This window comes from Heteronotia binoei, chromosome 13 (genome assembly GCF_032191835.1).
Source record: "Heteronotia binoei isolate CCM8104 ecotype False Entrance Well chromosome 13, APGP_CSIRO_Hbin_v1, whole genome shotgun sequence".
In the NCBI taxonomy this organism is placed as follows: Eukaryota; Metazoa; Chordata; class Lepidosauria; order Squamata; family Gekkonidae; genus Heteronotia; species Heteronotia binoei.
Genome location: NC_083235.1, coordinates 70,852,855 through 70,879,462, shown reverse-complemented (window position 1 = coordinate 70,879,462; position 26,608 = coordinate 70,852,855). Strand labels below are relative to the sequence as shown.

At 44.8% G+C, this 26,608-nt stretch overlaps 1 protein-coding gene across 3 annotated transcripts in view; it reads left to right on the top strand.

Annotated features, from left to right (window-relative positions):
* The window catches only part of CYGB (cytoglobin), a 102,353-nt gene extending 76,381 nt beyond the window's left edge, over positions 1 to 25,972 (top strand). For 2 of the 3 annotated variants that reach the window (XM_060252930.1, XM_060252929.1), the window contains exon 4: positions 24,955 to 25,972. In XM_060252930.1, coding sequence (XP_060108913.1) covers positions 24,955 to 25,035 — 81 coding nt within the window. In that variant the 3' untranslated portion in view covers positions 25,036 to 25,972. The remainder of the gene's footprint in view (positions 1 to 24,954) is intronic. The other variant, XM_060252931.1, reaches the window with a different exon arrangement.
* The last annotated feature ends 636 nt before the right edge of the window (positions 25,973 to 26,608 follow it).

Here is a 26,608-nt window from a genome sequence, read left to right as displayed (position 1 = left end):
GACTTTAAGAGATGGATTCTGTAGGTGGTAACAGATGGGCATGCAAACAATTTATGTTTAATTCAGACTTGAGCACCACAAGGATCTCTGTGACCCAAAGATAAACACAATAGTGTGCTCAAGAAGTAGAAATCAGTTGTGTTGTGACTCATCTACAATCTGCTCGTTTGTATTTGTGCTCCCCAACATAAAGAATGCACAAAGAGGAATCAGAACATACACATACCTGCTATGGATTTTGACATCATTCTATTTCCCCTATTTATTTAAAATGTATTTACTTATTTAAAATATTTGGATCTCACTTTCTCACAATGCCCAGGGCCTTACAAAATATGCACAGTTAAAATATAATTAAAAACAGAACTGAAAACACACGAATTAAAATATATATGAGAACTGCAACATTGCCAATACCACCTGCCAGAGATATTCATTAGTAACTTCTGCTAAAGGTACATCAAAATAATTGCTTTGCACTTTTACGGAAGGCAAAGAGTGTAGGAGCTTTCTGTAGCATAGCTGGTAAGCTATTCCAAAGCATGGGCACAGCCACTGAAAACAGTATGGATGGGCTATTACTGAATAAACCTCCTGAATAGAGAGAAGTGTCAGAAATGAGGTGAAATGAGGTGCCTGATTACAGGAGAGCCGGTTTGGTGCAGTGGTTAAGTGTGTGGACTCTTATCTGGGAGAACCGGGTTTGATTCCCCACTCCTCCACTTGTACCTGCTAGCATGGCCTTGGGTCAGCCATAGCTCTAGCAGAGGTTGTCCTTGAAAGGGCAGCTGCTGTGAGAGCCCTCTCCAGCCCCACCCACCTCACAGGGTGTCTGTTGTGGGGGAGGAAGGGAAAGGAGATTGTGAGCCGCTCTGAGACTCTTCGGAGTGGAGGGCGGGATATAAATCCAATATAAATCCAATATCTTCTTTAGTTGGCACATGGGATATTAGAGGGAAAGGCAGCCAATTAGATATGCAGGCCATGAAGGGCTTTAAAGGTAACAACTGGCACCTTGAATTGGGCAAAAAAAAGAGAGTAATCAATGAAGATGCCAAAACATAGATATTTGTATGATCGCTAGGAGTAAGGCCTATTGTGAAGAAAAATACAACGGGCTCTAGAAAGAGCCTCTGGGTGAGTGCCCCCCCCACCCTTGCCGTCTTCCCACCCACCCAAGTGAAGGCATTCACACACTCCACCACCATCTCAAGGGGAGCTGATCTCTTTCATGTGGAGAACAGTTGTAATTCTGAGTCATCACCTGGAGATTGGCAACAGTGGTTCCCTAGGAGGAAATGGAATTATACCTGTCTGAGGTCCCACCCCTCCTCAAACCCCACTTTCTCTAGGCTGCACCCCTTAAATCCCCAGGAATTTTCTAACTTGGAGTTGGCAACCCTGCAGCCTCTTTATAGGAAAAGAACAGTCTTTCTTCAAAGGGGGGGGGGACCAAAGCAGCGTACATTATTCTCCTCATTCCTCTCCCCCCCTCCTGATCTGAACAACAACCCTGTGAGGCTTTCCTATCTCCATCTCAGGCAACCATCCTGGGGCACGGCTGAGGGGAGGAAGGGGAGAAGGAGTGGCAGGAATGACAGTAAAAGTGGGACAGCCCTGACCTCTGAGGAAATGCTCCTGGCAGTGTCATACTCTCTGGCTATTTCAGGGGCCTTCAGACACTGCGTGTGCTTGTTAGGTTCCCAATTCTTCTTCCATAATGATAACTCCATATAATTGGATAAGTATGTATTGTAAGGCAGGATACATTGGCACTGACTCACAGTCAGTGTCAAAACTGGCACATAGCACAACAGGTCTTGACTATATACTCTTGCAGGGATTGTTATAAGCACACCTTAATTTAGGGCACAAAGACAGTTCACACTTAGTGGCTACAAATCGCACACACACACTCACTACCAAGCATTCTACAAAACATCCCAGGAGGGGAGAAGTGTCCTTGGTACCAAGCAGTTTCCCATCTCCCGGGAAGCAGGCTGTTAACTTTCGTTTCTCCAGCAGTTAGCAATCTAAGCAGACATTCTTCAGGTTACATCAAACAGACACAGATAACGGCAAGGAACCTGACAGTGCTGGGAGGCTGTCTGTATGGCCCATTGATAGGGCAGCAGAGGTCTCTGTTGCTGGCAGCAGCCGTGATGCCTTTCGTGAGGCTACAGTAGAATAGCAGGCCTTTCCAGGGCCAGTTGACAGAGAAGACAGAGAGGAGCACTGGGCAATGTGGAGCATCTGAAGAAGTTGCATATACATTTTCCAAACCAATAAATAAAGTTGGAAGTGAACCAGGAAGGGGGAAAAGTAGCTGGAGAGATGGACTGAGGGGAGTCAATGCTCCTTCTCGAGTTAAAAGCTCCAGTTTTATATGTGAAGGGGGAAGGGCATGAATGATGCCCTGTCCAATCTAGTTCTGTTCCTAGTTTTTAGAATGCACTTAAAAAGGAATCATGAAGGACAAACTGGAAAACCCTAGCATAACGTGCATTGCCATTTTGCTGCTCTTCTTAAACTGCATGCTTGTAGGTGAAAGTATTTGTTCAGGACAGAGGTGGATTTTACTAAGGAATAATACGACTTCATGAGTCCTCAGACATCTCCGCTGACATCCCTCATATTTAGATTTAGATGAGCCTCTGCATCTCATTCTCAGACAACAAAAACCTCTTCCCACTCCCTGTCTCACAGAGGTATAGGGAGTTCAGCAGCAAGAAGTAACTCGTTCTCCTTTTCCATCAGTCTCAGTCTTTTCTTCTGTAAGTGCAGTAACAGATTGTACAGCCAAAACAAGAGAGTGAGTCAACAGAAACATCTTGGAGAGGGGAAAAATTTGTAGCATTGGTAACTACTGGGTGAAATCTGTATTTTTCTCTGATCTCTATAAACTGGGGAGGGGGTGGGAAAGCATTTCCCTAAGGTGAATGTTCTTAATATGCAGACGCAATCCTTAGGGTCTTCACCACATCCTGTGAGTACTTGCAGCACAAGGAAGACAGAGATTAACATCAAATGCTTTCCCAAATTGCTGTGGCCAGAATTTTTGCATGGATGGGAACAGGAATGCTCAAGGGAATCCGCGTTAGAATGTTTCAAAAAGTTGCTCTCACTGGTTTGGTTCCAGCTAGGACTGGTGGGACTAAACAACCAATTTGCATGATGTAGCTTTATGTGGCTATTGGCTCAGTCACACAACACTAGGTACCCACAGTCAAATTCCGCTCATAGGCAGCATTCCGCCAATAAACTGGCAATGCTGCTAAGTCCTCATATTCCCCAAAGCTGCAGGCCACAGTAAGTGGAATAATGAGGCTCCATGAACAAAGGAAGTGAGAAACATTCATGCAAGTGGTAGGAAAATCAGTCATCTGAAAGCAAATCTAATAGCTCAATGACCAGAGAGTCAGAGCTTCAAATGTGCTATTTAAGCTGTTAAGAATAAACGCAAAGGGTGACATCACACTCCTTACTGCATCCTTCTCCGTCAGTTTTGTCTAGGCCGTCACTGAACTAGCAGGCGATGCCACTTCACCATCTCTGCCAAAAATTCTCCATAGCTTGTTGGTTATGACCTGTTCAGTTCTAGGATTAATTAAGTAAGGGTCCAGTATGGCGATGTGCTATTTTTACCTTTGTAGATCATCTTCCTCAAGAACCTTCAGGCCGTATACAAATCCATTTTCTCCACTTCCCCTTTGTTGTGCCCTCTCTCGCCAGACAAGGAGAAGCAGGTGTGTCTTGGGTTGATTCCATACAGGGATGGTTCCACACTGTATTCCCATCGCAGCTGTGAATGCAGAGGCATCTACAGCAGCAGCAGAGACTCCAGGATATCCCCTTGCTCTCACTATTTTCCTAGTCTCGCTACCAGCGTGCTTTTTGCTGCCTTAAAAAAAATAGTAGGTCTGCCCCTGTAGTGTAATTATGCTATAAAGATATATCTACTATTGATTCTTTTAAAAGCTGGCTAAAAGCTCGCCAGGGAGACGGCACCAGATGCGAACAGGCAATGCAGAAACCTGTAGCTTACCATCCACTGGGATCCCAAACCTCCTTTGGTTTGGCTCCAGCTAGGACTGGTGGGACTAAACAACCAATTTGCATGATGTAGCTTTATGTGGCTATTGGCTCAGTCACACAACACTAGGTACCCACAGTCAAATTCCGCTCATAGGCAGCATTCCGCCAATAAACGGGCAATGCTGCTGCTAAGACCTCATATTCCCCTCATATTCCCCAAAGCTGCAGGCCACAGTAAGTGGAATAATGAGGCTCCCTGGACAAAGGAAGTGAGGAACATTCCCAGAACAATGAGGAATAATTCTCATTATTCCCAGAATAATGAGGAATAATGAGGCTCCATTAATGAGGCTCCATAAATGTTTCCATGTTTTGGAAACATGGCAAAGCAGTGGCAGATGACTGCATGAACCACAGAATCATAGAGTTGGAAGAGACATCTAGGATCATCTGCTTCAAACCCTCCTGCAAAATGCAGGAAATTCAGAAATGCCTTCCCCCACACACACCCAGTGACAGCTGTTCCGTGCCCAGATGATGGCAAAAAAATAATAATATTTTTTAAAACTCCTCCAGGATCCCTGGCAAAACTAGAGAAAAATTGCTGCCTGACCCCAAAGTGGCAATCAGCATTTCCCTGGGGCGTGTAAGAAAGGGCCACAAGAATTAAGCACTGATGCAACCCTTCCTGCCCTCCTTACCATGATCTGCCTAGGTTCACAGAATCAGCATTGCTGTCAGATGGCCATCTAGCCTCTGCTTAAAAACCTCCAAAGGAGAGCCCACCACCTCCTGAGGAAGCCTTTTCCACTGTGGAACCGCTTTAACTGTCAGGAAGTTCTTCCTAATGTGTAGCCAAAAACTCTTTTGATTTAATTTCAACCCACTGGTTCTGGTCTGACCTTCTGGGGCAACAGAAAACAACTCCACATCATCCTCTACATGACAGCCCTTCAAGTACTTGAAAATGGTTATTGTATCACCTCTCAGTCATCTCCTCTCCAACCTAAACATACCCAGCTCCTTCAACCTTTCCTCATAGGACTTCGTCTCCTGACCGATCACCATCTTTGTTGTCCAGAGGAGGGCAACAAAGATGGTGATCGGTCAGGAGACTAAGTCCTATATCATATTTTTATGATATAGACAAACTGGAACATGTCCAGTGTTCCAGTTTGTCTATATCATAAAAATATAAGAGAACGTAAGAGAAGCCATGTTGGATCAGGCCAATGGCCCATCCAGTCCAACACTCTGTGTCACACAGTGGCCAAAAAAACCAAGTGCCATCAGGAGATCCACCAGAGGGGCCAGGACGTTAGAAGCCCTCCCACTGTGTCCCCCCAAGCACCAATAATACAGAGCATCACTGCCTCAGACAGAGAGTTCCAACAATATGCTGTGGCTAATAGCCACTGATGGACCTCTGTTCCATATGCTTATCCAATCCCCTCTTGAAGAAGAAGAGAAGAAGAAGAAGAAGAAGAAGAAGAAGAAGAAGAAGAAGAAGAAGAAGAAGAAGAAGAAGAAGAAGAAGAAGAAGAAGAAGAAGAAGAAGAAGATGATATTGGATTTATATCCCGCCCTCCACTCCGAAGAGTCTCAGAGCGGCTCACAATCTCCTTTACCTTCCTCCCCCACAACAGTCACCCTGTGAGGTAGGTGGGGCTGGAGAGGGCTCTCACAGCAGCTGCCCTTTCAAGGACAACCTCTGCCAGAGCTATGGCTGACCCGAGGCCATTCCAGCAGGTGCAAGTGGAGGAGTGGGGAATCAAACCCGGTTCTCCCAGATAAGAGTCCGCACACTTAACCACTACACCAAAGAAGTACTTCCTTTTATCCATTCTAACCCCACTTCTCAGCAATTTCATTGAGAGCCCACAAGTTCTCGTATTGTGAGAAAGGGAAAAAAATACTTCATTCTCTACCTTCTCTATCCCATGCATAATATTGTACACCTCTATCATGACACCCCTCAGTCAACGTTTCTCCAAGCTAAGGAGCCCCAAGAGTTTTAACCTTTCTTCATAGGGAAAGTGTTCCAACCCTTTAATCATTTTAGTTGCCCTTTTCTGCACCTTTTCCAATGCTATAATATCGTTTTTGAGGCGCGGCAACCAGAATTGCACACAGTCAGGGCTTTTTTTTTAAACAGGAACGCACAAAAACGCAGTTCCGGCTGGCTTGGTGCCAGGAGGTGTGGCCTAATATGTAAATGAGGTCCTGCTGAGCTTTTTCTACAAAAAGCCCTATGTGAAACAATGGTGATGTCAGGGGGTGTGGCCTAATATGTAAATGAGTTCCTGCAGGGCTTTTTCTACAAAGAAAGCCCTGTACACAGTACTCCAAATGAGGCCATACCATTGATTTATACAGGGGCATTATGATACTGGCTGATTTGTTTTTAGTTCCCTTCCTAATAATTCCCAGCATAGCGTTGGCCTTTTTTATTGCAATCGCACACTGTCTCGACATTTTCAGTGAGTTATCTACCACGACCCCAAGATCTCTCTCTTGGTCAGTCTCTGCCAGTTCACACCGCATCAACTTGTATTTATAGTTAGGATTTTTGGCCCCAATGTGCATTACTTTGCACTTGGACACACTGAACCTCATTTGCCACACTGATGCCCACTCGCCCAGTCTCAACAGATCCCTTTGGAGTGCCTCACAATTCTCTCTGGTTCTCACCACCCTGAACAATTTAGAGTCATCTGCAAACTTAGCCACTTCACTGCTTACTCCCAAATCATTAATGAACAAGTTAAAAAGCTTTGGACTCAGTACTGAGCCCTGCGGCACCCCACTGCTTGCCATCCTCCACTGAGAAAATGCTCATTTATACTCACTCTGTTTCCTATTAATTAGCCAGTTTTTGATCCACAAGAGGACTTGTCCTTTTACCCCATGACTCTCGAGCTTACTAAAGGAGCCTTTGATGAGGAACTTTATCAAAAGCTTTCTGGAAGTCAAGGTAAACAACATCTATTGGGTCCCCTTTGTCCACATGTTTGTTCACCCCCTCAAAGAACTCTTAACAGGTTTGTGAGAAAAGATCTTCCCTTACAGAACCCATGCTGAGTCTTCCTCAATAACTTTTGTTCATCAATGTGCCTACTAATTCTCTCTTTGATAATGGTTTCCACCAACTTTCCTAGTATTGAAATCAGACTGACTGGCCTTTAATTTCCCAGATCTCCTCTGGAACCCTTTCTAAAGATGGGGGTGACATTTACTATCTTCCAGTCCTCAGGAACGGAGGCAGATTTCAATGAAAGAGAACATATTTTTGTCAGGAGATCCACAAGTTCACCTTTGAGTTCTTTCAGAACTCTTGGATGTACGCCATTCGGGCCTGGTGACTTATCAGTTTTTAATTTGCCTATCAGTTGTAGGACCTCCCCTCACGTTACCTCAATCTGACTCAGGTCTTTCAACACCCCTCCCAAAATTAGCAGTTCTGGAGTTCGCAAGTATCCTTCTTAAACTCTGGTGCCCAAAACTAAACACAGTATTCTAGGTGAGGTCTAACCAGAAAACTGAGACAGTGGACTGTAAAGTACTACCTTACAAGAGTGACGTGAAATAACATTCTGATTTTGAAAGTACTGCCTTACAAGAGTGGCGTAAAATAACTTTTTGATTTTTCTATGGACATTTAATGAATTTTGGTTTGTGATGATAATAATATAACTGCATCATTATGAAAGAAATTGCTTAAGCATTTATTTGAAATATAAAAATGCAGTGGTTTATTTCTAGTGTTTGGGAAGAATTCCTTAGCAACCAATGGGGCAACTGGGGAAAAAAGATACCAAAATTAGGCATGAAAGGTTGACATTGTAAAATAAAAAGTGGGAGGTCCAGGATTTAAAATGCTCAGTCTGGAGTTCAGCAGGAAGCAATCTTATCCCCTCCCCCCAATTCATTTGGGAGTAAGCCCTAGTAGGTTTGCCAGTTCCAGTTTAGGAAATTCCTGGAGACTGGGGGCTGCACCTTGGGCAGGGGGGAGCTGAATGGATACCCAGATCCACCCTTGAAAGTGACCATTTACTCTGGGTAAATTCAGGAGATCAGTTGTCTTTCCCAGAGAACTCCAGCTCCTTGACAGCGGGCCTAATTCAGCACTGTGACTTTCCCCCCAATCATTACTTACTGTGAGATATATATACCCTGCCACCTTTCTCCTCAGTGGGGATTCACACTGGCTCACAACGTTGTTCTCTCCTCCTTCATTTTTATCTTCACAACTTGTGAAGGGAGGTTAAGCTGACAGTGACTCTGGGTCTTAAGCAGGTCTACTCAGAATCCTACTCTGGTCTATTCAATGGGACTTACTCCCAGGAAGTCTGGCAACATCAATGCATACATTCTCTATGGCAGCTGAAAGCACTGCCTTTGTGCATTCTTCCTTCCTTCCTTTATATATTTTTATTTACTGCAAGTGTGGAGTAGTGGTTAAGAGTGTCAAGCTAGGTTCTGGGAGGCCTGGGTTCAAATCTCCGCTCTGCCATGGAAGCTTGCTGGGTAACCTTGGTTTGGCCCAGTTACACACATTCCCAGCCTAACATCCTTCACAGGATTGTCGTAAGGATAAAATGAAGAAGAGAAGAATGATGTAAGCTGCTTCAGGTCTTTACTGGGGAGAAAGATGGGATATAACTTAAGCAAATAGATGATACAAAAAATGTGTGAGCTTCTGAGGTTCACTGATGAAGAATTCTGGAGAAAGCTTGAGCAATATCGGGAGTCATTTGGGTTGAACCGAATAAAAAGTACAGTTTGTGTCTATTGCTTTTGCATCCTAGATGAGGACTGTCACCTAGTTCAAAGGTCCCTTCCTTCCTTCCTGTCTTGCCGCTCTCAAACATCTGACATTCATGTCTTGGGGCTCTCAAACATCTGACATTTATTCTACGTGGCTTATGTTAAGCAAGTTTGGCCACCCCTGCTTTATAGTCATTAGTAGACCATGTTAAAAGGCTAGGAGTCATGATTAGCATTGTGATACTGGATATCTGAAAGACATCAGTCTCTGCGAATCCAGATGCCATCAGTGTGCTTCTGAGATCAATATTGGTTAGTGTTGCCTTCCCTGAGAGTGACAGAGCTGGCAACCAGATGCTCATGAGCTTTTCCTGTACTGGCTCCACTTCTGTGGAATAAGCTCTCTGTGGAGCTAATAAGGACCACATTGCTGTTGGTCTTCAGAAGGACAAAAGTGTTTTGTTTCTGTGGACATTTTAAATGAAGGGGTTTTTTTTGTGTGTTTTGAGACCTGACAGGTTTTATGTAAGATGTCTTTAGAAATATGTTACTGATCGCCTTAGGAGGAAAGGTAGGGTGTAAATGTTTTAAAATACAAATAGAAAGTACCGTGTAGTACATAGAATACTCTCACCTGAATAGGAGGCACCTTTTACAAGAAATGGGGCACATGTGACCCATACCAATATGAGAACCAATGTTCAGTGCAGTTTTAGAGCACCTCCTTCCTAAAGAATATGCATGCATGCTTACCTTTAAATAGGCTGCATATCTGTTGAAGGCTATTTCTACTTGCAGTTGCAATCAGGGTAGTTAAAGAGTCACAAAATGGTTGATGCTCCCTCGTCCACATTTACTTTCCAGTGCATGCCAGATATTGTGAATTCTGTTCTGTGTTAGTCACTATGTGCTAACTATTCATCTTCAACATGAAATATAAGCATATTCTCATATATGTGGCATATGGTAAAATTTAAATTAACTTTCCCAGTCCTCACCAGCCATAGAGTCCTAGAGTTGGAAGGTACATCCAAGGTCATCTAATCCAACCCCCCTGCACAATGCAGGAAATTCACAAATACCTCCCCCTAAATTCACAGGATCTGCATTGCTGTCTGATGGCCATCCAGCTTCTGTTTAAAAATCTCCAAGGAAGAAGAGCCCACCATCTCCCAAGGAAGCCTGTTCTACTGAGGAACTGCTCTGTTAGGAAGTTCTTCCTAATATTGAGCCAGAAACTCTTTTGGTTTAATTTCAACCCATTGGTTCTGGTCCTACCTTCTGGGACCACAGAAAACAATTCTGCACCATCCTCTTTATGACAGCCCTTCAAGTCCTTGAAGATGGTGATCCTATCACCTCTCAGCCACCTCCTCTCCAGGCTAAACATGCCCAGCTCCTTCAACCTTTTTTCATAGCACTTGGTCTCCAGACCCCTCACCATCTTCATCACACTCCTCTGGACCCCTTTTAGCTTGTCTATATCCTTCTTAAAATGTGGTGCCCAAAACTGAACACAATACTCCAGGTGAGATCTTACCAGAGCAGAGTAAAGTAATACCATCACTTCACATGATCTGGACTGGACACTATACTTCTGTTAATACAGCCCAATATTGCATTTGCCTGTTTAGCCACCGGTGCCTAAAGGCTGCAGTGGGGGGCCACGGGCAGTGGGGTGGGTGCTCCAACTCTTGAGATAATTTGCAAGGGGGGCCCCAAGATTTCAACTGCTAGGGGCCTCCACAGGTTTTAATCCAGCCCTGCGTGGTCTCTCTCCACCCCTTTTACATCACTCCCTCCACCTTCTCCCTTAGGTGGTGTTCCTACCAGGGCTATTAGCATACGTATAAACTATCTAGCAGGTAATTGAACTGGCTCTCTGCCACTTCCAGAGAGAAGAAGAAAAATCACCCTTTTAAAACAGACTGGGGTGGAGGTTTCTCCACAGCGAGGAACAAAACTAAGATAATTATCCAAAACCATCCAACTGGTTCATAACTGAGGCAGGACTTGAAGCCACGCCTCTCAGATACAGGCCAAGCTATAGTGGCCTACATCTGAAAATCCTGAGTTCAAATTCCACCTCCAAGTAACAATGGGAAAATACTCAGTTTCATTCCCCATTGATACCTTAATGAATTTCTTGTTGAGTTGTTAACAGGTTGACAGTTAAGCCCTCTGTTGGCTAACAAATAGCTAAATAAAACCAGTTTCCAATGTGTTTACAGTGTGACCAAGGGACAAACTACAAGCTGCATACAAGCATGTATATTTAGACTTCAGTGGCTGCCTCTGCTTGAACAAAGCCTCTTTAAGGGGAGTTCCTTCTGACAGAAAACAGGCTTCGATCTATGGTAAATATCATCTGATGGAAGGGATTTGTGTCAGAAGAATGGGACTTCCTCACCTCTCTCCTTGTGAATCATCCCCAAAATGTTGTTCCTGACTTAGAGAGGGCCCATGGGAACAGACTGAGGGGAGGATGCAGAGGTTTGCATACGGAAAGGAGGGATCAGTGAAAGCATTTCCCCCATCCCTTCATGGAAATTTTCCACCCACATGTTTATTTTCCACTATAATTCTCTTTTGCAAGCCACTTCTCTCCCTTGCCCCCTACAGCGTCCCAGACAACGGTCATCTCTAATTGTAGCCCTTTCCGTGTAAATGGAAGTCTGCCATGAAAGGGATGAGAGACCGCACAAGCACATTCTGCCTCCATTCTAGATGCATATCTTGGAACACATGCACAGGACAAGTTTACACATGGAGGCACCTTCCCACATCATTGGGAAAATCCTAATAATACAGGGTTAGTTTGCAACGTTTAGAGAGAACCCTGTACACATACAGTATGTCACAGAAGTGAGTACACCCCCTCACATTTTGTAAATATTTAAGTATATATTTTCATGTGACAACACTGAAGAAATGACATTTGGTTACAATGTAAAGTAGTGAGTCTGCAGCTTGTATAACAGTGTAAATGTGCTGCCCCCTCAAAATTACACAACACACGGCCATTAATGTCTAAACTGCTGGCAACAAAAGTGAGTACACCCCTAAGTGGTAATGTCCAAATGGGGCCCAAAGTGTCAATATTTTGTGTGGCCACCATTATTTTCCAGCACTGCCTTAACCCTCTTGGGCATAGAGTTCACCAGAGCTTCACAGGTTGCCACTGGAGTCCTCTTCCACTCCTCCATGACGACGTCACGTAGCTGGTGGATGTTAGAGATCTTGTGCACCTCCACCTTCCGTTTCAGGATGCCCCACAGATGCTCAATAGGGTTTAGGTCTGGAGACATGCTTGGCCAGTCCATCACCTTTACCCTCAGCTTCTTTAGCAAGGCAGTGGTCGTTTTGGAGGTGTGTTTGGGGTCGTTATCATGGTGGAATACTGCCCTGCGGCCCAGTCTCTGAAGGGAGGGGATCGTGCTCTGCTTCAGTATGTCACAGTACATGTTGGCATTCATGGTTCCCTCAATGAGCTGTAGCTCCCCAGTGCCGGCAGCACTCATGCAGCCCCAGACCATGACATTCCCACCACCATGCTTGACTGTAGGCAAGACACACTTGTCTTTGTACTCCTCACCTGGTTGCCGCCACACGCGCTTGACACCATCTGAACCAAGTAAGTTTATCATGGTCTCATCAGACCACAGGACATGGTTCCAGAAATACATGTCCTTAGTCTGCTTGTCTGCAGCAAACCGTTTGCGGGCTTTCTTGTGCATCATCTTTAGAAGAGGCTTCCTTCTGGGACGACAGCCCTGCAGACCAATTTGATGCAGCATGTGGCGTATGGTCTGAGCACTTACAGGCTGACCCCCCACCCCTTCAATCTCTGTAACAATGCTGGCAGCACTCATACGTCTATTTCCCAAAGCCAACCTCTGGATATGACGCTGAGCACGGGCACTCAACTTCTTCGGTTGACCATGGCGAGGCCTGTTCTGAGTGGAACCTGTCCTGTTAAACCGCTGTATGGTCTTGGCCACCGTGCTGCAGCTCAGTTTCAGGGTCTTGGCAATCTTCTTATAGCCTAGGCCATCTTTATGTAGAGCAACAACTCGCTTTTTCAGATCCTCAGAGAGTTCATTGTTATGAGGTGCCAGGTGGAACTTCCCATTTGGACAGTATCACTTAGGGGTGTACTCCCTTTTGTTGCCAGCAGTTTAGACATTAACGGCTGTGTGTTGCGTAATTTTGAGGGGGCAGCACATTTACACTGTTATACAAGCTGCAGACTCCCTACTTTACATTGTAGCCAAGTGTCATTTCTTCAGGGCTGTCCCATGAAAAGATATACTTAAATATGTACAAAATGTGAGGGGGTGTACTCACTTCTGTGACATACTGTATATTTTTTCTTTGCACACCTTTCCAATGAAGACGCTAGGCTGGGGAAGAACTTGCCATCACCCTCAATACCTGCACATGTAAATTTCTTCCAAAGGTGTCATCCAAAAATCCTCACGGTGGCCTATCCTCATTAATACTGCATTCCCCTTGGAAGCCCTGAGATACGCATTCCCTTCCACACACATATACAACTCATCAAGGGCCTTTTGCAAGTTAGTGATAGTATGAGGAAGATGTAAATAAGTAAATAGATAATTAAAGTCAATAAATAATTCTATGGTGCTCTGTTAAGGGCTGAAGAAGAAGAAGAAGAGATTGGATTTATATCCCGCCCTCCACTCCAAAGAGTCTCAGAGCGGCTCACAATCTCCTTTCCCTTCCTCCCCCACAACAGACACCCTGTGAGGTAGATGAAGATATTGGATTTATATCCCGCCCTCCACTCCGAAGAGTCTCAGAGCAGCTCACAATCTCCTTTCCCTTCCTCCCCCACAACAGACACCCTGTGAGGTAGATGAAGAGATTGGATTTATATCCCGCCCTCCACTCCGAAGAGTCTCAGAGCAGCTCACAATCTCCTTTCCCTTCCTCCCCCACAACAGACACCCTGTGAGGTAGATGAAGAGATTGGATTTATAGCCCGCCCTCCACTCCGAAGAGTCTCAGAGCAGCTCACAATCTCCTTTACCTTCCTTCCCCACAACAGACACCCTGTGAGGTAGATGAAGAGATTGGATTTATATCCTGCCCTCCACTCCGAAGAGTCTCAGAGCGGCTCACAATCTCCTTTCCCTTCCTCCCCCACAACAGACACCCTGTGAGGTAGATGAAGATATTGGATTTATATCCCGCCCTCCACTCCGAAGAGTCTCAGAGCGGCTCACAATCTCCTTTCCCTTCCTCCCCCACAACAGACACCCTGTGAGGTAGATGAAGATACTGGATTTATATCCCGCCCTCCACTCCAAAGAGTTTCAGAGTGGCTCACAATCTCCTTTCCCTTCCTCCCCCTCCCACAAGAGACATCCTGTGAGGTGGGTGGGGCTGGAGAGGGCTCTCACAGCAGCTGCCCTTTCAAGGACAACCTCTGCCAGAGCTCTGGCTGACCCAAGGCCATTCCAGCAGGTGCAAGTGGAGGAGTGGGGAATCAAACCCTCTTCTCCCAAATAAGAGTCCGCACACTTAACCACTACACCAAAACTGGCTCTCCTTGCAGTAGCATGCTGTGGGAGCTCTTACCAGTGAAGATAAGAATCATTTACAGCTGTAGTCCAAATGATGTTCAGATCCACTGAGGCTTCGACATGCCAGACACCCATCTTTCTGCCACGTATCATGAACCCTTTCTTTAAAATCCAACCCACCGTTAACTTGCAGACGTGTTTTGCTTGATCTTCAAGATGCAGACTGCTTTGGAACGATAACAAACAAACGAAAAGCAAAAAGGCAGACTGTATACACAAAAGAGATTTTCGCATCCATTAGAATATTATGTTGAAGTGCCCTCAGGTTTGTGGTTAGAATACTAAAAATAGCACTTCCAGACCCAAATTCTACAATTTAAACAAAGCCATGCAAATATATTACTTAAACGCCCATTGACGTATTTGCTCAGGATGTAATGTTTTAGAACTGGATGGTGGTGGACGGGAGGGATGGAAGGGAGTTATGGAGCCTTAAGGACAAAATATATACTACCAATGGAAGTAACAAAACCCTTCCTAGGAAAAGCAGTTTGGGGAGGAGGTAATTTAGAAGAAGAAGAAGAAGAAGAAGAAGAAGAAGAAGAAGAAGAAGAAGAAGAAGAAGAAGAAGAAGAAGAAGAAGAAGAAGAAGAAGAAGATGATATTGGATTTATATCCCGCCCTCCACTCCGAAGAGTCTCAGAGCGGCTCACAATCTCCTTTACCTTCCTCCCCCACAACAGACACCCTGTGAGGTAGATGAAGATATTGGATTTATATCCCGCCCTCCACTCCGAAGAGTTTCAGAGCGGCTCACAATCTCCTTTCCCTTCCTCCCCCACAACAGACACCCTGTGAGGTAGATGAAGATATTGGATTTATATCCCGCCCTCCACTCCGAAGAGTTTCAGAGCGGCTCACAATCTCCTTTCCCTTCCTCCCCCACAACAGACACCCTGTGAGGTAGATGAAGATATTGGATTTATATCCCGCCCTCCACTCCGAAGAGTCTCAGAGCGGCTCACAATCTCCTTTCCTCCCCCACAACAGACACCCTGTGAGGTGGGTGGGGCTGGAGAGGGCTCTCACAGCAGCTGCCCTTTCAAGGACAACCTCTGCCAGAGCTATGGCTGACCCAAGGCCATTTCAGCAGGTGCAAGTGGAAGAGTGGGGAATCAAACCCGGTTCTCCCAGATAAGAGTCCACACACTTAACCACTACACCAAACTGGCTCTCCAGAACAGAAAAGGAGCAGGGCCCGAAGTGCTCAACCTTTCTTCTGTTCCAATTATTTTCTGTGGCAACTTCTTCACAAGCCCTGGGTAAGGCACATTTTATTCTAACACACGACTAGACGTATTTTGCACATTGTCAAAAGCAAAATCTCTACTGGGAAATAAGTTTTCTGTGCTGTTAGGCATATGGGATTCTTTACACGTAAATTGATGAGGAAAAGATTAAAAAAGAAAAAGAAAACAAGAGGAAAAAGAAGTCGAAACCTTCTTCCAGCATCAGGAGCCTTCCTCTGACAGAAGTAGTTCTTCTACCAGAATTTCCACTTCCATTGGAAGAAGGCTTCTCAGTTGAGAAGAAGGCATGACACTGTACGAAATGGAGAGGGAGGATGTGTGTAAAGCGCTTGTCACATTGCAGCTGAGTTATGGAGACCCTGTAGGACTTTCAAGGCAAGAGATTAAACAAAAGTGGTTTGCCATTGCCGGCTTCTGCATAGCAGCCCTGGACTTCCCTGTTTTGTTTCCCAAGATCTGATGAGACTAGCCTGGGTCATGTGGGGCGGGGCAGAATGACAGGCTAGAAGCCAGCATATGTCGGTATTATAGAGTCTAATACACAGCAGCACAAAACAAACAGAAGATTATTGAGTTGTGGTACCAATACCCTGGAACTCTCTCTCCAGAAGGCTCACCTGTACCATTCTGTTGCTGTCTTCCACCGGCAGATGAAGGTGATCTGGCATTGCCTCAGTAATCCCTCTGTCCTGCCCTCTGTTTTAATTGTTTTCATGTGTTTGCATATTTTAGCTTTGGTTTTAATTAGGGTTTGTAGAATCTTTCGGGCTTAAGTGCCGTGTTCTCCAGTAGAACACGGCGCTTGAGCCCGAAAGATTCTACAAACCCTAATGATGTTGCCAGCCGTGAAAACCTGAAATCTTTGGTTTTAATTGTTTTTACTGATGTGTTTTTGTTTGGTTTGAATGGTTTTCAAGATGTGCTTTTATTAGGCATGCTTTTAATCTATTAGCTGTCTTGGTGGTCCCGACATAGACAGAAAGGCGCAGTGTGAAATGTAAAAAAAATACACGATTGTGCCTAGAGATGGGTACAAACCGGCTCACGAACTAAAGCTCGTGGTGAATTCTGATCCATGAACTGAAATGTGTTTCTAGTAGTTCATGCCAATTCCTAAATGGACACATTTCCAGACAGACCATCTCAGCTCCAACAAAAGGTTTACCAAACCTCAACGCAACGAAAGCAGCTTCAAAGCAATAGGGTGGGCAGAATTCTTCAGCCTTGGAGACACCAATAGGTTCTCTGCGCTTTCGGTGTGTGTAGTTTGCACTTTTGAACCTGAGCCTGACATTTCCCCCCAAAATACTTTCCTGAGAACATCTCCTTCTGGGGGCCATAACTCAGACCCCCCAAAATCCAATCTACGCATAACCTGGATGGCAGGTATAGGAGCATCAGGGGAAGGTCCCCTGAATGTTTGAGGTCTCCATTTTGCACAAGTTCCATTCTATACATTCCTGAAGCTTTGCCTGTCAAAACGATTGCCTGTTCTTTCCCTGGGGGGCACATTTTCCAACCCTCCTCTGTGGAGCAACCAACCTCAAGGCGGGGCATGGAATTCTCCCAGGATTACAGCTAGGGTTGCCAGTTTCCAGGCAGTGATGGGCATGATGGCACAGGCCTGCAAGACTACACAGCCTGTTCTGCCCACTCCCTCTTTTGGTTGCCACCTCCTGGAGGGAGCTATTCCACTTCCTTCCGCTTGGGTGCTGTTGCCACCACTGTCTTTTGGGGTCCTCCTGCAAGGAGGTACAGACTCCTGACTCCCCTTTTCAACCTCTGGTCTCCTGCTCCCCTGCACCTGGTTACAACAAAGACCAAATTACTCCACTGAGGCTCCCGTGAAGGGTTGGCAATGGGCGGTCTGACTGCTTCCTTCCAATCTGGGGACCCCTCTTTCAAATTAGTAGCGCGCCCAAGCGGTTAGGGGAACGATGTGGCACAGAGAACAGACCAGCATAAAGAAGTGAAATATTTGTTTAAAAAGAAAAGATTTACAAACATGCTTTAGCACCACACCAAATCAGCACGTGGAGGAGTAAAAGAAAGACGGCTGTAAATGTATCCTCTTTCCCTCTCCTCTAAACATACCCTAACTGATGTTAAAAGTATGGTAGACACCTAGTCTTAGAAAGCTAGGCTTGCTAATCCCCAGGTCCCAGTGGGGGTTCTCCTGCTTTCCCAGGCTCCTTCCCGCTCCCAGTCAGCTGGTCGGTGGGGGGAAGCCCCGCCCCTACAGCCACCATGTGCCTTTCCACCTCCAAAGGCTTCAGAGTCCACTTGGAAAGGCTTCCTCGTGGGATGGTGTGTCTGTGTCTTTAAGGCTGAATGGGGGCGGGGCAAAACAACATGGCTGCTCCCAGCGGCTATGGAGAGCCAGTTTGGTGTAGTGGTTAAGTATGCGGACTCTTATCTGGGAGAACCGGGTTTGATACCCCACTCCTCCACTTGCACCTGCTAGCATGGCCTTGAGTCAGCCGCAGGTCTGGCAGAGGTTGTCCTTGAAAGGGCAGCTGCTGGGAGAGCCCTCTCCAGCTCCACCCACTGCCATCACACCCATCACTGCCTGTTGTGGGGGAGGAAGGGAAAGGAGATTGTGAGCCGCTCTGAGACTCTTCGGAGTGGAGGGCGGGATATAAATCCAATATCTTCTTCTTCTATCTTCTGTGAAAGCAGCCCAGAGCCTCCGTTGGTTGCACAATCTTTTCAGAGGCCGTTTGCATAGGAAAGCTAAACTTGAACCTTTGGTTGCTCTGCGTTACTTTGAAGAAGTTGGAAGTTTAGCAACTCGTGAGTAGAGATGCCAATCCCCAGGTGCAAGCAGGCCCCCTCCTGCTTCAGACTCATCAGAAGCAGAGGGGGGAATGTCTGCTGGGCACTTCATTATTCCCTATGGAGAATAATTTGAGGGTATCTGGGGCTCTGGAGGAGCTGTTTTTTGAGGTAGATGCACCAAATTTACGGCATAGTATCTGATGGCTCTCCTCAAAATGCTCTCCAAGTTTCAAAATGATTGGACTAGGGGGTCCCATTCTATGAGCCCCAAAAGAAGGTGCCCCTATCCTTCATTATTTCTAATGTAGGGAAGGCATTTTAAAAGTGTGCCGTTCCTTTAAATGCGATGGCCAGAACTCCCTTTGGAGTTCAATTGTGCTTGTCACAACTTTGCTTATGGCCCCACCCCCAATGTCTCCTAGCTGCACCCCCAAAGTCCCCAGATGTTTCTTGAATTGGACTTGGCAACCCTAAGAAAGCTGCAAATCCTTTCAAGCTTTTCCATTACCTTCCAGCTCCTTGCAGGCCTCCCTGCTGCCTGTCTGCAATGTTCCCTCTAAACAGCAAAGTATTGAGAGCCAAAATTCTACGCAGTGAGCTGCCAGCATTAAAGATGTGAGTGGGTGGGCTCTATTTGACTGTCATGTAAATTAATTTTTAAGATTATTACTTCTCCTTTTTTTCAAATGGCATCTGGAGAACAGATCTTACCTGCCCCCTTTTTTTATGAATTACCCTGTTTTGACAAGGCTGCTGCTTGGCCCCACCATTTTTTCAAAAAGCAACACAGCCATTTGTATTCCTTCTCTACCAAGGAATTATAGATGAGAGGCCATATAGACGCACCAACGCATACAAGGTACTTACTTGCAAATGATTTCATTCCTGTTTGTGTGTATAACCTACCTATACACACATACTGCCAAGAGATCATTAGTAAATAAACTTAGCTTCAGGGGTGTAGACCTGTTGTAGTAGCACAATAAAATTCCAACCCAGTAGCACCGTAAAGACCAACAAATTTCTGCAGGGATGTCAGCTTCCAGGGATTTGCCAGATGCCAAATTTTCTCCTGGGATGCCAGCTGAGCCAGAGGGTGGGGCCGTCCCAGGAGAAGAAGCACACCCTCCAGTGTTCCTGTCAAACTCCTCACCCCACATCCACCCTGTGCTGAGGTGAAATCTTCTGCACTGAGGATGGGAAACCTGTGTGTTAGGGCAAGCTAGCATAGTTTAGGGGAAACTCTGCTGCAAACCAGAGCTTAGCAGTCTGTTCTCTTTCACGTACCAGCACCAAAAAAGTCTAGGAATTTTGTTTTACCTGTGTCTCCACCCAGTTTTACCTCACTCACTCCACCCCCTTACCTGGACCACACATGTCACACAGAGCCACTAGGACACCCAGGTGCATCCTGGGGCACAAAGTCAGTCTTGTCTCCTCAGACTGGGAGCAGCTCTCCAGGCTCTCAAGCTGAGGTTTTTCACGCCTACTTGCCTGGACCCTTTTTAGTTGGAGATGCCGAGGATTGAACCTGGGAGTGGGACCTTCTGCTTACCAAGCAGATGCTCTACCACTGAGCCACCTTCCCTCCCCATGAACATATGAAGCTGCCTTATACTGAATCAGACCCTCGGTCCATCAAAGTCAGTCTTGTCTCCTCAGACTGGCAGCAGCTCTCCAGGATCTCAAGCTGAGGTTTTTCACGCCTACTTGCCTGGACCCTTTTTAGTTGGAGATGCCGAGGATTGAACCTGGGACCTTCTGCTTACCAAGCAGATGCTCTACCACTGAGCCACCGTCCCTCCCCTCGTGGAAAAAATTGAGAGTAGGGAAGAATGATGGCCCATTTTATTGCCTGCCCATTGTCCACTGCCCCCACACACACACGCACGCATGCACACATCAGATTTTCAGAACCATTCTTACCTTGCAAACTTTGGTCTGGAGTCATGATGGGTGAGGGGGGAATTTGGGAGTTTCAGTGGAAAACAGACTGTCAGGAAATGGTTCCTCTCTTTCTCACCACCTCCTCTCCACTGCAATCTACCCCTCATAAAGATGCTTTTCAAGAAGGGAGAAGCAGCTGCCTAATATTACACATAACTGCACTGTAAAATTTGTTTTACCTACTAGAGTTACTACTTGATGTAGAGCACATATTGAGTGAGTATAAGTATCCTGCAACTAATTATTTCCTCAACCCCATGGGAACTCCATGCTAATAGTTCTTAATACACCAGGAGCAGAAATAGCCATTTTAAACGCTCCTTCTTAACCCTCATCGAACAGGTTTCCAACAGTGTAAAAAATTCCATGTTCTCTTCCTGGTAAGATACATTCCAGAAATTACACAGAGCCAGTGTAGATAGCAACAAAAGGCACCCAAGGTGGGATTTGGTTTCAGAGGGTACCTATGTTGGTCTAGATTCAAGTCCAGTGGCACCTTTGAGACAAACGAGATTTGGAGAATAAGCTTTAGTCAGAGTCAAAGCCTGCTTCGTATCAGACAAAGGGGGCTATATCCCACTGTTGGCTCTGTTGCGAAATTTACATGTAGCCACACTAGTAATGTGATTTTTACAACAGAGCCAATACTGGCTCCGTGTTGCAACCTGAGGAAGTAAAAATGGAGGTGGAGTGTACAGATCTACCTGCCTACCGTTGTCATAAACAGAAAAGAGCCAGTGTGCATTTGGAGGCACGAAATTCTTGTTGCACACGTGATACAAAATCATCCTGTTGTTCCCCAATAAACACAGGGACCTTTAATTTGTAGATGGAGTCTAATGTGTGAGTGACTGTCTGCTTCTGAATACCAATATGAATAGCAGAACGTGTCTGATTTGTGTTCCAGACATCACACACAGCCCTTCTTTATAGGTCTCCATCCCTTGATCAAGGCCTGAGAAGCCACACTGCTTGGACCAGATCCATAGCTGGTATAAAAAGGCTTTACTTTATCAGCCCAGCTGGAGTTCTAATAGTGTACACCAGAGGGGATGTTGCCTGGATTTTCTTTTCTAGATTTCCCCTCAGAGAAAGGGTATAAACAAAAAGAACAAAGATTTCCTGCCATGATAGGAGAGCAGGAATGTGTGTGGGCCTCGTCGGTCTCTTCTTCGTCTGCTCACAAGAGATATGCTTTATCTGAGAAGGGCTTAATATAAACTATGCCAGCCTGGACCAAGATTAATTTGACTAAATTTGGCGGCAAACGAATGACACCACTGGCAGAGAACTGGGGGATTGTGGATGCTGGCAGCACACACATGTCTGTCATTGAAATTCAGGAGCGGCCTTCTGTCTCATCTCTTGTTATAGACAAAAAGGGAGGAGTGTAGAAAGGGGCTGTGGTAGATGGGGGTAGGGGAGAGAAGCTCATTTCCTGCTGTGTCCTCCTGCATGAGGAAAGCTGGTTAATGACCAGAAACTACATACCATCAATCTTCTCATTTCACAGAGAGATGGAGCATGGAAAATTCCATTTCTCCCCCCCAAGGCAAAACTCTTGCCAACAGCCCCCAGGGGGCTGCAGAGTGGCTAAATATAATACAACTAAAAACCTGTGGTCTTGATCTGACTCAGTGGGTTTTTAATACCCGCTTCTTCCTCTTCCAAAAAGAAAGATTCTTGCTTGTACTATTAATGATCCTCTCCTCCTGATTTGCAAATACATAACATATTCATCATTAGCCTGTCCATTCAGTTCAATAAGAACACCGGATAGATGGGGCATTAATCCTGCTCGTTTCAACTGACTGAATTGTGGGCTTCAACAGCACTTGCGAAGGCCAGTGAAGACCCACTGCAGTTATTATTGTCACTGTTAAATTTTGCATGTACATATGCTATTCAGTAGCAACAACAAAAAAGAACTAATATTATCACCTGGAGCGACTGCCTTCAGAAACATTATATCTGAACAACTCCCTCTAGGTAGTATCCTACTTAAATTAATTTAGGATATATTGGTCCATGATTCATCCTTGTAATGGAATTCTAGGAATGTATATATGGTTCTGCATATCATTTCAGGGTATTAAGTTACTGACCTTGCATTTCAGTGTATTACTGACCTTGGATGCATTTACTGTTTGTTTATTGCCTGTCTTCCATGATGATATCCAAACCCTGACCAGAAACAGCCTGGTTTAGCTTAAGTAAAATTGCTGTGTCATGTGCCACCGGATGATAGGTTTGGACACAAGCTGTGTGATTTCTTCATTATCATTATGTTCCATATTAGACTACAATCCTTCACATACCTATGGTACTTGGGGAGCAAGTCTCATTGACTACAAGAGGTCTTACTTCTGAGTGAACAGGCATTAGATCAGATTGTAAAAGACCATTTCCTGTGTTGAGCAATAATTATTTTCACTGCCATCAGGAAAATTTCCACCATTCTAAAATCACTATATCTTCATTGTACTCCATAATAGTAGCTTCTAGTTATTATCATAGTAAATGTATACATTTGTCTATGGATTGAGAACTGTAGTATCAGAATAGAGATTAAGTTTATCTTGCCCATACTGGTGAACTCATAACTTCCATACCCATTATGCAGTAGTGGTATCCGTAGAATTCCGGGGTGGGGGGGGAGTGTGCTGCCATTAGTAGAGTTTAATAAAATGTACGTAATAGCTATTAGTAAAATTGTTGTATATCTTTACATCTTTAAGTCCCTATGCCTGCTGGGAATGGTAGTCCAAGGTCAGGTGCTCCAAAGCAGCTACTTTATAGTTTCATGAAAGAGCCGTTTCCTGTAGCTAGCAAGTGTGCAAAAGTTTTATTGCTCCCTTCTCCTCTTTGTAATCTCAAAGGAAAGGGGGATTGAGAGAACTCATCTTCTTTCACCACATGAATTACTCAGCTGTACCCTGTCAGCACTCAATAACTAGGTCGCGAGTAATCTGACCCTTTGGATGCTTGAGATTCAATAAAAGATTATTTCTGAATCTGTGAGTGATTTTGTGCATTGATAATTTAGCTGCAAGAAGTAAAACAATCAGTATCGCCTGCCTAACAGTATGCTGCTATGTAGAGTTATTCCAGATTAAGCTCACTGATTTCAGTGGAGTAATTCTGCATAGTGTCATGCTATAAATTGCCTATCAGAGCCATTCTCTGCAGCCTAGCTTCCTAAGCATTCTCCATTAGCTGCACTGGCAAACCAATCATAGATTATTTTTAGGAGTTTGGGCATAACAAAGTAAAAGAGAGACTTGGGCCATTTTCCCACAGAGTTTACCGCGGAGTGACGTCCCTCTTCACCGCGCAGCGTCTGCGCGGATTTCCCACCAGCTGCTCCACAGAACCAGGAAGTGCCGGACCTTTTGCGTCGCAGATGTAAACCGCTAAAAACCAGTTTACGTTAGCGACGCAAAAGCCGCGGCTCTTCCTGGTTATGTGGAGCAGTTGGTGGGAAATCCGCGCAGACGCTGCACGGTAAAGAGGGACGTCGCTCCGCGGTAAGCTCTGTGGGAAAACGGCCTTGGTATAATATAGAGCCTGGGTGTGTGAAACTGGAAAGCATCTTGCCATTCCGATTTCAAACCCATCTTTGAAACTTACTCGGGATTCTTAGCTGAGCAATTATCTCTCTCAGACTGACCTTCCCTCTCCATTCTCTCACATCGGAATACTTAATACAGACTTGATCTGCAGGGCTGTTAAAAGGATTGCAGAGGTTAAGCAGATGAAATACTTCCCACATTCAAAGAGAGCTATACAGAATTAAATTAAGTATGAGCGTTAAAATTTTGCAGCTGGGAGAAACTGGGTATTCCAGGCTCTACGAAATTGTGGGACTTTAAAACTCACGTGGTGCGGCATTCCAGCCATTCAGTATTTAAATTACCAATAAATGTATAACTCACTGTAAATCCCAAATCTGAAAAACCATAAGGCTGTGCTTCCCATATTTCAGAAAGATGAAACACACTAGTTTATGAATTAAAACCAGTGGCATTCTTCGCTCATACATGCCAAAGAATTGACTTTTAAGCATGCAAGAATAAGAACTACTGTCTCCTAAGGGATCCCACCACTCACGAGTCACCGCTCTGAGCATGCCTCCTGATGAGAAAATGGCAAGCACACCGCAAGGGCTGGTGAAAACACACGAGAGACATCTGCCCGAGAGCAGATCGCTCTGCTGCATCTCTGCATCAGGAGTGGCTGTACCATCCAATGACAACTGACCCAGAAACATGACAGACTTCTCCACTCTCTACAGAGGATGAGCAGAAGGAAGCCGAGCTGGTGGTGCAGAATTGTAGCATGTGGGTGCTGTACATTAGGAGTTCCTGGTTTTTTAAATTCTCACAGTATGCTAGCAGTTCATTCTCGGCACACCATTTGGGAACAATGAGTATAAGAAAACTTTTCCCTCCTCCCCTACTATGTGAAAATGCCTTTCATTTTCAGGAAGGCCACATCTCATTTCCTTACATAACAAGGAAAAAACACAGCAAACTGGACTAGCAAGATGCTTCCTTTGCTTTTTTCAGGAACCCCCAGGTGACGGCGGCGGTGGCAGCAGCAGCGGGAGCGGCAGCAGCAAAGTGACAGAGTCCCTTCCAGAGACCTGAAAAGCTGTTTCTCAGAGAGGAATAAACTGGCGCCAGATCATAACACCCAAGAGAACTACATCTGTCTCCTTTAATTATCCCGTGTACATATTAGTGAGTGGAAGTGCTTTATGATTTCTATAGCTCAGTCCAGCAAAGCTATAGGAAAGCCAGATGTGCATAAGCACTCTCCCCGAAGTATAGACAGGCAAAATTTAAATCATGTACACTGTGACGGGGGGGAGGGAATATCTTTTATTTCCCCAGGGGGAAAAAAATTAACATTAAATAGATCAAGACTGTTAACAACTCATTCATGTTTGTAGCTCTGGAGACTTTGCAATTTTTGTCTGCCTTGCAGAGCCCGTTCCATCAAATGCTGCTGAACTTTCAGTTTGTTTCCATCTTTTTTTACTAAGATGAGAATTTAATGCTCTAGTATTTGAACTCTGCAAGTACTTTTGTGCACATATGCCACTTTTGAGTAATTCTGTGCCCACCTTTTATTAAAAAAACACTAGAAATATATGCATAAGTGCTTGCAAGGTCTAGGCTAAAACTGTATCTGCATGATTCATTCAGAGCCATCCCCTTCTGAGATCCATTTGATCACAGTATATCATAGCCTAGATCTGAAAGCTTAATGATGGGTCAGATTCAAGTCTTGTCTGTCATTTTTTTTAAAAAAAATGTTAACTCCCCTAGACCGGAGTTTCTTTGGAATTATATCAACAGTATTTCCAACTCTCACTGTTCTGTCGTGAGTCTTGTATTATCTAGTGCATCTTCCCCCCTTAAAGATCCAACTTGAGGAGTAATGAGACTACAAGGAGAGTCTTTCAAGGTTTAGCCAAAGCTTGAATATGTAAAACGAGTGCAATCAAAAACCAAATGCATCTATTCAAAGAATATGTCAATATATGTATTTTCAGATATGTTATGATGCCTAAAACATGTTTGCGGGTGGAGGAGATTGTGATTTTAAATCTATTTATGTTGGCAATCTGAGTTAAGTCCAATTGATCCCATTTGGCTTCTTCACAAGTAAATCTGCAATGATTTTCATTCTTTATTACACATATAAACCACAATCCTAGGTCCAGTTATGAGAGTTTACCGCAAGTCAGTAAGACTCGCTTAACTGTATACAGTATAGAGGTTTCAGAGTTGGCAGTACTGCACCAGGATAGGCTTAGTGCAAAGTATGTCAATACAATCAACTTTTAAATTGCTTTTTTTTTTTTTTTTAGTCCATTAACTCAGATGATATTTGGAAAAATTTGGTATTTATCTTTGATGAATTCTAGTTGGTAGGATCGTTCCCTGGGCAGAAACAAAGCCCCGGCTGGCTGCTCTTGAGTCTTTCTCAGAAGTTTGAGCTGCAAAAATTTTGGCAGGTGAAGCTTTTTATGACCCCGAAGCAAGGCAAGCATGATCGTCTGGGCACGCCTACAGATCAAACTGCTATCGAAGGCAGAGCAGCAGGCAATCGCCATAGGATGCCAATTGAATAGAATATTTAAATGTGCAACTTAAAAAAAAAATGTGCATTAGCAGGACACTTTTTCAAAGGCCTTATTCAAAACTAACGTGA